The following is a 13,185-nucleotide window of genomic DNA, read 5'->3' on the forward strand; positions in this document are numbered from 1 at the left end:
GTCACTCACAGGAGCAGAAATGACTCAAAGACAGCTGCATCACCAAAGTCCACCCCAGCATGGGTGACAGCTCACAGAGCTGGGAACCTGGAGCTCACTGCACAGCTGCAGGCACTCATCAGGTTGGAGAGTGCCCTTTCCAGGTGCCTCAGTTGGTCTAAACCTTCCAGGAACATGGTCTGATCTCAGAGTCTTCTTTGCAGCTTGGCTTGTTTATACTTGGAAAGAAGGTACCCAGAGAATCTGGTCAGTTTCAGGAACTTCCTGGAGCTGTTTGGAGTTGTTTACCTTCTTGCTTAAGGAGCTTCCCTGCAGGACAGAAAGATTGAGCTTTCCTCACTCTAAGAGGAAACTGTTACCCAGTACTTCACCTCTCCTAGCTGTTAGATTCTCTCTGTCCCTTCTCCTCAGTGATCCCAGAGCCTTAGAGGGATGACTGTAGATGTCCACCTCTGGCAGCTGCTTGTCCTCAGGAGCTTCACCAGTGTTTATGAGTTGAGGCTGACACCGTCGGTGATCTGCTCCTCTGGCTAGAGTCTGTTTTATGTATTTTAAAAATTATGACCAGTCTTGTCAGCAGTTGGCTCCCTCTTAATATTTTCCAAAGGTTGGTTGCTGTTTCTCATTTTAAAAAATGTTACATTAGCACACATTAATCATACATAATAATGACCTAATTAATTACAACATTTACACACATGTGTAGAATGTATTTTGATCATACTGCCCTCTCTTGCCTTCCTCCCACTCCCTCTGACCCCTTCCTCTTCCATCCTGTACCCTTCCTCTTTCATGTCTTTATTTTAAACGTCCTAATGGTGTTGTAGGGTTGCTGACAGGGCCATGGGTAAGGGGTTGTACACCAGGAGCACCATACTAGTGACTGTACCACTGAAGAAAGCGCCTTTCCCTTCCCCATTGACTTCTTATAAGTCCTTAGGGAGGGGTGGAGACTCCTGCTTTTTATTTCATTAACTTTCGGTGTTTCATTTGTGTTCACCCATGAATCTTTCTGATGCATAAATTTAGACAGTTCATTACTTTTTCATTATTATTATGGAGCCAGAGTCGCCAAGGCTGGCTTTCAGCTTGCTACATTGCCGAGGTTCTCCTTGAGACACACACACACACACACACACACACACACACACACACACACACAGCCTCTGCCTCCTGAAGACTGGGATTACAGGCGTGTGCCACCACCCCTGGCTTGTCTTACTCCTCTAAGGCTAGTTCAGTGGTCACCTTGTGTTGACAGTCGAGTGAGAAGGAAGAACTTAGTCCCCTGCTAGTGCGTGGGGCAGGGAGCTCGGCTTCTCCTCTGTGTCGTTCCAGCTCAGCTCAGCAGAGCGGCCAGACCTGCCAGATCCCTGTGACTTCCGGCTGTGAAAGTAATGGAATGGTGTCATTCATCCCCTGAAACTGTGGGACAGGAGGAAACACTTCTATTAGAGTTACTGTTGCTACCATTTAAAGTTCTATTTTATAGGTTAAAATATTATAGTTCTGTGAATTATACCTGGGTCATTTATAGTATCTGTGTTCATTTTCATAGCACCAAGGCTGTGCGTTCCAAACAGTTACTGCAGTGAAACTTTCATGTAATATCATTCATATTATTTATACCAAATGATCAACTGAATCTTGTTTCCCTCTTTTTCAGTGATTTCCTAAATAAAAACCAAGAACTCCTACAAGATTTGTCAGAAGTGAATGATGAGAACACTCAGTTGATGGAAATACTGAATACGCTGTTTTTCTTGCCAATCAGACGACTTCATAATTACGCAAAAGTGTTGCTAAAGCTCGCCACTTGCTTTGAAGTGGTGGGTTCCCTGCGTGTCCCCTTGAATACTGGGGAAGGAAGCCAAGAGTCCAAGTAGTTTGGATCTAGTCACCGTGAGATGTTGCCTGTTAAGCTGATTAAGATTGCTTTCTCTGTGAGAAGTGGAAGAAGAGAGAAGCAGGGTAGAGCAAGCTTGTCTCAAAGCTGTGGGGTCCATTTCCACTCAGGACCGTATTCAGAGCGCACTCACTGTGTGAAGTCTAGAGCCCGCTGTGAGCGCTGCTCCTTCAGGAACCTCAGGGTTTGTGAACACGTGCGGTCTGAGTCACATACATTGACTTAACGCATTGCACCTTCCAGTCACGGTTCCTGCAAGACAGGGTTTCTCTGTGTAGTCCTGGCTGTCCTGGAATTAATTGGTTTTGTAGTCTAGGCTGGCCTTGAACTCAGAGATCTGAGTGCTGAGATTAAAGACCTGCGCCAGCACATGTAGCTTTTCGGTCACTGTTGTGAGCGTGTTCCGTATTTTCATTTAGCACACAACAGCCCTGTGTAGGTGTGACCATTATCCCCACCATATAGACGAGAGAACCGAGACCCACCTGAGAAGTGCTCGCTTCCCGACTGCTGCCAGGGTCTGCCCCGTTTCCCACGAACCCTAGCGGAGTGAGATCAGCCTCTCTGCCTGGCTCCCTTAGTGTCCACTGTGTCCTCAGGCTGAATTTTCCTGGCTTGACTATGACATACCTGAGCCCCACAGAGGCTGCAGCTTGGGGATAATGGCTTATACTCTCCCCGCTTGGTTATTGCTCTCCAGGCATCTCCAGAGTATCAAAAGCTGCAGGATTCCAGCTCTTGTTATGAGTCTCTTGCTCTCCATCTTGGCAGGAAGAGGAAGGAAGCAGAGTACACGCTGGGCTTCTGGAAGACCTTTCCTGGAAAAATGACGGTAGTCCCGCCCACTGTCCTCCAGCAGCCTCTCTGCTCCTCACTGGCTTTTGACAGCAGCGTTACAATGAAGCCTTTCTGAGAACCGTAGCAGTGGGTGTTCTGGGTCCCAGCCCCTTCCATGGTTCCCGGGAGTCCTCTGCAGGCTCTCTGCTGCCTTTGTCTGTCTTGCTACTGTCTCAGTCCCCTTGGGGCTCTGACATCAGCAAGTGTTCAGTGCTGCAGTGCGCCATGACTAGAAGCTTACCCTAACTGTGCCCGGTTCGCCCCCTTCACACACTTCAGTGATTTTGACGGTTTGCTTGTAGGATTCCTTGAGGAAGCCAGAGCGCAGACTGCTGTGTGAGAGCAGCAACCGGGCCCTCTCCCTGCAGCATGCGGGCAGGTTTTCTGTGAACTGGTTCATCCTCTTCAACGACGCCCTGGTCCACGCTCAGGTAGGCTGGATGCCTAGCTGAAGGGAAGTCCTGGGAAGGTGTGAGCTGTAGCATGACAGGCTGGGCTGCAAGAAAGGCAGCTGGGCGGTTTTGTGGTCACATGAGTGTCAGTGTGCTCACAGACTCTGGAAGGGACAGCCTGCGGCACACCCAGGCCATAGGGTACAGGCTAGTGCGCCAGGCTGTGACCTACACAGCGGGTCACTGTACTGAACATGGTAAGCAGCGGCTCAGATCACAAGGCAAAGGAAGTTTTCAACTGGTGTGTCTCGGGGCTGTCATTGTCTCATTGACTGATACGTCATGTAGCCCGCGGCTATGAACCGTCAATTTATAGTAAGCATTGCTGTGATTTCTTTGTAATTATTGGATAAAAGAGAATGTTGAACTACCTAAGGTGTTGGCTACATTTGAGAGAATTTTTTCCTCTCTCTTTTTTAATGCTAGGGCCTGAATCCAGGACCTCCTAAATCTGAAGTGAAACACCTCCTCTCCCGTTAAGCTACACCTTGAGCCAAGTTTTTTTTTCCTAGCTTGAGAATGAGTGTCACCCATGTGAAAGGTCCTGTAGCAGAGGTGGGAAGGCCCTGAGAGGGGCTGTGATATGGTGATTGTAGCCGAGAAGGTGCCACCGACGTGTCCCTAACCCTCTCGAGAGGCTTGTGCTCTAGGGCCCACCTGAGCTAATGATGAGAAAAGACCTAGCAGAGACCGGAGGGTGCCGTGAGCTCCTCACAGATGTGCCTTCTCGGTCTCTGTTTCAGTTCTCCACACACCACGTGTTCCCTCTGGCCACACTCTGGGCAGAGCCACTTTCTGAAGAAGCCGGCGGCAGTGTGTAAGTGTGCCTCCTTTTCCCACTCTTATTTCCTGAAGTGGGACGGGCGGGGAAAGCTGGGGCGGGGGCATAGGAAGCTGGTTCCTCATCCTCACTTCCAGCACACTGGGTAGTAAAGTGTCTGTTGGTAATAAAGTGCCCTGTTGTGAAGGTTGTGGAAATATGTGGCGGGCAGGCATCTTCGCTGCTTGAGTGGCCGTGGGGACACAGAGCCCTGCTGCTCGGCATCGGCTCCCCCTGTGGAGCTCACATTTGGAGCGTGAGCATTTACGCTGTCTTCTCCTTGAATAATTAGGCGGTGCTCATGGACGGGAGCGGGGAGGGATCTGCCGTTAGAACGCAGCTTGCTGTATCTGCTGGTGTCTGTCCTGGGAATGTTTTAGGAATGGCTTAAAGATAACCACGCCGGAGGAACAGTTCACGCTCATTTCCTCAACACCCCAGGAAAAGGTTAGTCCTGCATGGTGTCTTCTTTCAAGTTTGACCTCTCCTCTCTGTTTTGTGAGTAAAGAAGAAACGTTGTTGTCGCTTCATTTGTAGCCCTTAAGTCAAAACTAGATTTTTACCTTTTTGTTTTGTTTTCCTTAAAGTCTTGCTGTGGAGCCCTGGCTAGCCTTGAACTCCTAAAATTCTTTTTGCCTTAACCTCTCAATTGCGGGATTGCAGGAGTGTGCCGTGATGCCTGGCTGGCCTTTGTAGTTCATTTGATTGGTTGGTTTTGGTTGTTGTTGTTTGGTTGTTTGGTTGGTTGTTTTAGGTAGGGTCTCACTGTGTGCTCCAGGCTGGGCTGGCCCTCTCACAGCAACCCTTCTTGCTTTATAAAGAGTGACTTAACTTTAAACCAGTAGCAGTAACTTGTAAGAGCTGGTTCCTGTCGGTAGGAAAAGTGACAGGCGATGGAAAGGGTACAGTGAGGAAAGCCTGCCGTACTCAGTGCTGCGGTGTCTGGTGGGTTATTGCCGGAAGCGTCCAGATGTGGGCTTTCTGCTCCTAGACCAAGTGGCTTCGGGCCATCAGCCAAGCCGTGGACCAGGCCTTGAGGGGGACGTCTGATTTCCCACTTTACGGAGGTGGCAGCAGTGTTCAGAGGCAGGAGCCACCCATCTCAAGAAGTGCCAAATATACTTTCTACAAGGATCCTCGCCTGAAGGATGCCACTTACGATGGGCGCTGGCTTTCGGGGAAGCCTCATGGCAGGTGAAAAATGCTGCTTCTCGGTTCCCGGGGAAGGGAGGGTGACCGTCACATTATGAAAAAAGGCGTTGATTGTCTGAAACATTAGCTGACAGATGTTACTTTTGTTTATATCTTCCAGGGGTGTTTTGAAGTGGCCTGATGGAAAGATGTATTCTGGTATGTTCAGGAATGGCTTGGAAGATGGGTAAGGAAACTGTTGAAACTGGAAGATGAATTTCAGTCTGCTCCCAAGTCATTGACTGTCAATTGTTTTTCAAGGAAGTGGTTGATTTCTGTTGTTCAGGCTTGTGGGTGCTGCCCTAGGACTCAAGCAGAAGATTTTCAGGTCCGGAGACAGCTGGGACAGTGTTTATGGGAGTCAGCAGGCACAGCAGGGCCACCTGTACAGAGGTCACAGAAATTGATTTTCAGTAGTTTTACAGAAATAGGTCCCCCCACCTCTTGCTGCTTTGAGGATGGACTCTAGGGCCTTGGGAGCACTGGGCAAGTATTCTACCACTGAGTTACAACCCCAGGCCAGCTTTTCCGTGGTTTTAAACTCGTTTCTCTGTTAAAAGGCAACATCTTTGAAGTGGTGTTATTGTAATGATATTCTACTGACGTTAATTTAGGAGAAGTTTGTCATTTTTATCACATTTATTACTTAATTCATTTCATTACATATTTGTGTGTGTGTGTGTGTATGTGTGGGTGCACATGTGCCATGTCACACGTGGCCAGAGGACAACTTCGTCGGTCCTCTCCTTCCGCTATGTGAATACTGAGGATTTGAACTCCGGCACACCGGGCTTGTCAGCAGGTGGCTAGTGTTTTCACCTGCTGAGCCATCTCGTGACCCGTCTTGTCATATTTGACAACATTGCAGATATATTTACAGGAGAAATTTATGGCAGTTAAATGTCTTATGTCCTGCTAAGAAATTTGTCTTATTATAAAAGGATACATAAAATGGAGACGTTACTGTGCATGTGTGACAGTGTCAGATCTTGTGACTTCAAGCTCTTAAACAGGTGCTTTGAACTAAAGGAGAATTTGGATGATCTGTTTCCCCTACTAACTAGAGGGATGCCCGAGCTGTTGTGTGCCTGGACTTCCCCAAAGAGATGCTGCAGATTAGTGACAAAGACGGAGAGCAACCAGGTGCCCTCAGGAGCAGGCCTGGGTGCCCTCAGCCTGTCAGAGGGCTTCATCCAAGAGAGGCGAGCGTGGCGTCTCCGTGTCTTCTTACGCTTTTCATTGTCCTTGGCAGATATGGTGAATACAGAATCCCCAACAAGGCCCTAAACAAAGAAGACCATTATGTAGGCCATTGGAAAGAAGGAAAGATGTGTGGCCAAGGAGTCTATAGGTAATGGCATGATTGTCGATCTGGTGTTTTCAAAGAACTGTAAAGCCAAAGTTCGTGTGGACAGAACTTCTAAGGAGTAAACTATTTGTCTTTGTTTGTTTGTTTTCGAGACAGGGTTTCTCTGTGTAGTTTTGGTGCCTGTCCTGGATCTCACTCTGTAGACCAGGCTGGCCTAGAACTCACAGAGATCCGCCTGGCTCTGCCTCCTGAGTGCTGGGATTAAAGGTGTATGCCACGACCACTTGACTCTATTCATCTTTTTTAATCACCAAAACTATGTGCAGAGTCCTCCTTTAAGAGTATGCCCTGTCTGTGGCATGATGACAGTGTTATTAAATGTGCTTTGTAGCTCCATTGTACTACCGAGTAACTTTAATTTTTGAGGCTTAGTCCTTCAAACTGAGGGTTTTGATTTTTTTTATGCTCATATAAATAAATAATTATAGCTACCTGTAAAAGCTTAGCATTGTATTTCCTGCACTTTGTAATGTCCATGTTATCTTTCTGTCCTTTCCAACCACAGCTATGCCTCTGGTGAAGTGTTTGAAGGCTGCTTTCAAGATAACATGCGCCATGGGCATGGTCTCCTCCGGAGTGGAAAGCTGACTTCTTCTTCTCCTAGCATGTTCATTGGCCAGTGGGTAATGGATAAGAAAGCAGGATATGGCGTCTTTGATGATATCACTAGGTACAGTGCTCTGCTTCTGTCTTAGTGTGTACAGTGAGAAGATAAGGTTCCTAGACCACCCCTCATGATATTTCTTTATTTTTAATTATGCGTGCACTGGTGTGTGTGTGTGTGTGTGTACACATGGGTGCAGTACCTAAGGAGGACAGAAGAGGGCGTTGGATACCCTGGAGGTGGAGTTACCAGTGGTTGTGAGCTACCGATGTGGGTACTGGGAACCAAACTCGGGTCCTCTATAAGAACAGTACAAGTTGTTAATTGCTGAGCCACCTCTCTAGCCCCCTAAACCATGATACTTTTATGAAGACTTGAGCATCTTACATTTGTTCTTAACCAGAAGACCAAGGAGCAGTTGAGTGGAGCATCTTTTTTTTTTTTTTAATTTATTTATTTATTTTATTTTTATTTCATGTGCATTGCTGTTTTGCCATGGGTGTCAGATCCCCTGGAACTGAAATTACGGACAGTTCTGAGCTGCCATGTGGGTGCTGGGAATTGAACCTGGGTTCTCTGGAAGAGCAGTCAATGCCCTTAACCACTGAGCCATCTCTCCAGCCCCGAGTCGAGCATCTTAATTTGACAACATTAAGAAAACTTTTCAGTCTGAGGTGGTGGCACTTAGTGGTTCATGCCTTTAATCCCAGCTGAGGGAGGCTGAGGCAGGAAGATGGAAAGTTTGAGGCCAGCCTGGATTACGTAGAGATGAGTTCACTCCACCCAGCACGCCAGTGAAAAGAAAAAGAGAGCTTGCCATAAGGAGACGGTTGTCAGGAACCTTTTTTTTCCATTTTCTTATGGGCCAAGCAATAAACTACTTCAGGGTCATTCAGAATTCACATAGGTACTGTTTTTCCTATACATTTGTACATGCAAGTTTTTACTGCCTCAAAAAGCTACCAAATCTTTTTTATTTACTTATTTATTTTAGTTGAGATCAGCTCCATAGCCCAGGTTGGTCTCAAACTCCTTATATAGTCAAGGATTACCCTAAATTTCATGCTCCAGTTTATACCTTCTAAGTGCTGGGTATAGGTAGCTGAGGTTAGCCTTGAACTCCTGATTCCCCCTCCCATTGCCTCTCATATTCTAGGATTATGGGCATGTGCCCCCAGGCCCTGCCATAATGTGAGTTTTTTTCAGTTACTTTTGTGCTCCAGCAAGGTGACTCCGTATATGAAGGCATTTGCCACTGAGCTTAAGGACCTGAGTAGTCCCAGGACACATGTGATGGAAGGAAAGAACTAACCACAGATTGTCCTCTGACCTCCACACATGTATTTGTGGCATTCATACATCCTCCCGACCCCGACACACACACAAGATGAATAAACAAAGTGTAAAAACTTATTTCTTTTACTAATAAACTACATGATGTTTATTCTTTTTTGAGACAAGATCTCTCTACATAGCCTTGGGTAGCCTGGGACCTAAAATATAGACCAGGCTGACCTCGAACTCACGCAGAAATCCTTGCCTCCTGAGCTGGAATTAAAGGTGTGTACCACCATGCCCAGCAGAATGTATGAATTAGCAAGTAGTTTGTATTTCTCTGCCTCCCTCTTACCTGTCTCCCTCTCTACCCAGGGCTTTGAACTTGCTCCCAAACCACAGTACTACTGAGCTACATCCTGGCCTTGTTTTATTGTTATCTTTTCTTCTTGAGACAAGGTCCTGCTCTCTAGCTCAGGTCTGACTCAAACTTGAAATCCCCCGGCTTAGCCTTCCAAGAGGTAGGACTGTAGTAATGTACTGCTACCTAATTCACATTTGATTTTATCCCCTCTGTGTAGACCAGGCTGGCCTGGAACTCCCTCTGTAGACCAGGCTGGCCTGGAACTCACAGAGACCCGCCTGCCTCTGTCTCCCGAGTGCTGGGATTAAAAGCAAGCACTACCACCACCTGGCCACTTTTTATCTTTTTAGTGACGATAGTAAGAACCTTCTGAGTTTAAGTGGGTGAAAATTAAAGCCTTTATGACAAACTTTTGGGTAAGGAAAATTATTCAAAGTTTGATTCCATTATAGTTTAAATTTGTGGTACTCTTTTTTAAATTACATATTTTATTTTGAGACAAGAGTCAAACTGTGTAGCGCTGGCTAGTCTTGATCTCTCAGAGATCTGCCTGCCTCTTGACTCCTGAGTGTTGGAATTTAAGGTATACTCCACCATACCTGACTTAATAACATTTTAAAGTTATCAAGGAAGTGTATGGAGTGCATTCAGTCTGTTGGGTAGAAGACAGTGTCAGATTCCTGTGTGAATATTGCTCTGACTGAGATGTCTTTGGCATCACACTGTCTTGTTTGAAGAGGCAGAGTGAACGGCTTTGACTAGAGTGATGGCTCCAGTTCAACCCCATCCCCTGATAACATTCAGATCCCCAATAGTAGTTTTTCTCTACTCTGTCCTTTGATTTGATTTTTCATCTTTCTTTCTTCTTATTTCTGTGCAGGGGAGAAAAGTACATGGGAATGTGGCAAGATGATGTGTGCCAAGGGAATGGGGTGGTAGTTACCCAGTTTGGGTTATATTACGAAGGCAACTTCCATCTTAATAAAATGACGGTGAGTGAAATGTGTGTGTTTGGTTCACATTGGATTTTAAAATCTCCTATGTCCCTAACCTTTAAAGTCTTTCAATTAATTTTTACTTTGGTTTCGGCTTCTTTGAGATGAGGTCTCACTCTGTAACCCAGGCCAGTCTGGGACTCGCTGTATGACTACCTGCCTGGCCTGGGGCTCATGGAAAAACTGCTTCTGCCTCCTGATCCTGGGACTGCAGACCTGAGCCCTGCTTGACTTTCTTGGATGGCTGGAGGCTTTGGGGGCGTGGCTGCGCACACACTAAGGGGCGTGGCTGCGTGTGCTTTAAGGCCTCCTGAAGGCTGTGCTGTGCTTCTCCACACAGGGAAATGGAGTTCTGCTTTCGGAGGATGATACTATCTATGAAGGAGAATTTTCCGACGACTGGACCCTTAGCGGAAAGGTTGGAAAACAGCTTTGTTCTTTTTTTACACTCTCTCTTATTTTTCTTGACTTTAAATTGTTTTAAAGAGTCTAAACTACTTTTTGTGCATTAATATTTAATTGTCTCAGCACCTTTTCCAATTAACTCTCCTTGATGCCTGTTGGAACTCACTGGCCGTAAACTCCCTAGAGAGTTAAGGATAAACCTGAACTTCCGGTCCTCCTGCCTCCATCTCGAACATTGGGGAGTGCACCATGATGCTCAACTTCATTTTCTTTTTTTGTATGTTTTCAAAAAAAGCAACTTAGATGAAGTGCGCATGTCTTTTTTTTTCCCCTCGGTGCTTGGTTTCTGTTTCACCGATGTCTGTCTGTCTGTCCTGATCCTCTTGGGTTGGGTTTCATCTGTTCTCATCCTAGTTTTCTAAGATAGTGTCAGGTTACGGACTCAGGTGCCTTAGGGTTTTTTTAAGACAGATGTGAACAGATGTGAGCAGCCATGACTTTGAGCACCGCTTCAGCAGTGGCCCGTGAATGGGGTCAGTGAGTTCCACACACGACTAAAAAGGCTGCCCGTTTCCTGTGGGTTCTTTCTCCTTTACCCATGAACTGTTCTCGTACATTCTTTCTGGGCACGTGCATGCATGCATCTTTTGTTTGTCTACCAGAATCGACTGGCCAAGAACAAACTAAAACGGAAAGTGTTGCGTAGTTAGTGCCTTCTCCTGTTAATTTTGTGAATTTAAACACTCGTCTAACTCCACTTCTCTTTGGATTTACCCAGGGAGCACTGACCATGCCAAATGGAGATTATATTGAAGGTTATTTTAGTGGAGAATGGGGGTCTGGGATAAAAATCACTGGGACCTACTTCAAACCAAGCCTGTATGAGAGCGAGAAGGACAGACCCAAAGCCCTGTGAGTACCAACCCTGGAGTAATTCTGGGGGTTTCGAGTTGTCTTGTTGCTTTCATCAAAGTAGCTTAACATTTTAAGGCAAATTCAAGTTTTACAATTGTCCTTTTTAAACAAGCTATAACTTCCATAAATTACTGGCTGCCACCTGTATAGATGGCTACGTCTGTAACCCTGGCTGAAAGTGTAAGTCATAGTGCAGAGGTGTTTCAGAGTGGCAGATCTGGAAATGACCACACACACACACACACACACACACACACACACACACCAGTACAACCTGCATCAATGAAGAAAAAGCAGAATCTAAGTATAATTTGTTCTCTCAAGTTTTGGGTTGTGTTTTCTCTATTGATTGCATCTTAAGCTTTGGATTCTTTGGTTTTTGAGATGTCTTACTGTGTATCCCTGGCTGGCCTTGGACTCTTAATCCTCCTGCCTCAGACTTCTGAAGACTAAGATTGCAGCTGTGGACTACACACTCTTTGTTTAAGATTTGTGTTTATATGTTATATTTTGGTGTTTACTGGTATAGAGGCAGTGGGACCTAGGAAAATGGAGCTGAAAAATGAGGTGGACTAAAGTCTTTATTCAGAGCATCAAATAATTTATACCGGTGGTTCTCAACCTGTGAGTTGCGGCCCCTTTATCAAAACCTCTGTCCCCAAGAATATTTACATTGTGATTCATAACAGTAGCAAAATTACTACTAGTTCTGAAGTAGCAATGGAAATAATTCTATGATTTGTGGTCACCACAACATGAAAAACTATATGAAAGAGTTGCCACATTAGGAAGGTTAAGAACCACTGATTTCTGCTCTGAGGGTTAAGAACAGTTTCATGTGTATGGTGGACAATCACAAGGACAAGCTGCATGTGGCAAAAACATGTTTTTTCATAGAGGCACATGAGTAACTAACAATAATTTGAGTAATCTGAAGTAAGCTCACTCCTGTGTGCCACATCTAGGAAGAGCACTAAAACATTCCAAGATCCATTCCGTGTTTTGAAGAAACTCGTCACAAGACTCTTGTCTTATTTTCTCGGAGTTTTCTTCCAAGCATTCAGAAGTCTTATAGGATTCCATTCTTGGACCATGTTCTGACATTTGGTATCATTTCAACATTCTCTGTTCCAGTGAGAACTTACTGCACTTTCTGTCCATGTTGACTTTTTGTTTATTTGTTTTCAAAGTATTTTTATAAACCCGTATGTAACACAGTTCACAATTCTTACCATAAAATGTTTGAAGTACAGAAAACCACTGTTTTTTCAGGAGTCTATTTTCCAAAGTCAGTTCTGTAGAAATGTGGACATCAGAGTCAATACTGTTATATGTGACAGTCCATATGCATTAGTATCTGGTAAACAAATTAAACACTAATTAACCAAAGTAAATCCCTTCTAAATTTCCTTCCAGTGTTTTGAGATAGAGCTCCCACTGGTGTATTGGCACTTTGGCTCACAAAGTATCTTGAGTTGTATATTGGAAAGTTTTTCTTCTTGGGGATGATTTTTCACAAAGGTACGATGACTAGAAGGCTGGTGTGACTTTATTAGCAGGAAGCTGGGCAACCTGGCAGTGGCCGCAGATGAGAAATGGAGAGCAGTGTTCGATGAATGTTGGCACCAGCTGGGCTGCGAGGGCCCAGGCCAAGGGGAAGTTTGGAAAGCGTGGGATAACATTGCCGTGGCCTTGACCACCAGCCGACGCCAGCACAGAGACAGGTGAGCAGACAGCCCACGGCAGAGCATGTGAAGTCAGAACCTGGAACCAGGCAGTAGTCAGTTTGTATGCACAGCACAAATGTAGCTGAGAGTCAGTGAGGGGCACTCCCATGCACGGTGCATTGTGGGTAGCTTGGACTGCTCTTCCTCCAGAAGAACGCCCTTGGAAAGGAAGGAAAGTGTGTTTTAACCCTTGAGCCTGGAGCTAAGCTCATTGTCAATCGGAAGGCTCTCTGGAGGAAGGGGCAGTATGGCTATAAATTTGCCTAGGGCTGCAGCCCTGCCAGCTACGGGAGAAATGTGGGTGGCAGAAACTCCTGGTGTGCCA

General features: G+C 45.8%; 1 protein-coding gene across 4 annotated transcripts in view; it reads left to right on the top strand.

Moving 5' to 3' along the window:
• Als2 (alsin Rho guanine nucleotide exchange factor ALS2) overlaps positions 1–13,185 on the top strand; it is a 70,048-nt gene that overhangs the window by 40,237 nt on the left and 16,626 nt on the right. For 3 of the 4 annotated variants that reach the window (XM_037210380.1, XM_028885590.2, XM_037210379.1), the window contains exons 13-25: positions 1,667–1,829; positions 2,607–2,738; positions 3,046–3,174; positions 3,939–4,012; positions 4,396–4,462; positions 5,007–5,209; positions 5,328–5,393; positions 6,459–6,557; positions 7,081–7,245; positions 9,699–9,810; positions 10,154–10,231; positions 10,997–11,130; positions 12,690–12,857. In XM_037210380.1, coding sequence (XP_037066275.1) covers positions 1,667–1,829; positions 2,607–2,738; positions 3,046–3,174; positions 3,939–4,012; positions 4,396–4,462; positions 5,007–5,209; positions 5,328–5,393; positions 6,459–6,557; positions 7,081–7,245; positions 9,699–9,810; positions 10,154–10,231; positions 10,997–11,130; positions 12,690–12,857 — 1,590 coding nt within the window. The remainder of the gene's footprint in view (positions 1–1,666; positions 1,830–2,606; positions 2,739–3,045; positions 3,175–3,938; positions 4,013–4,395; positions 4,463–5,006; positions 5,210–5,327; positions 5,394–6,458; positions 6,558–7,080; positions 7,246–9,698; positions 9,811–10,153; positions 10,232–10,996; positions 11,131–12,689; positions 12,858–13,185) is intronic. The other variant, XM_037210381.1, reaches the window with a different exon arrangement.

Source organism: Peromyscus leucopus, chromosome 13 (assembly GCF_004664715.2).
Source record: "Peromyscus leucopus breed LL Stock chromosome 13, UCI_PerLeu_2.1, whole genome shotgun sequence".
NCBI classification, from domain to species: Eukaryota; Metazoa; Chordata; class Mammalia; order Rodentia; family Cricetidae; genus Peromyscus; species Peromyscus leucopus.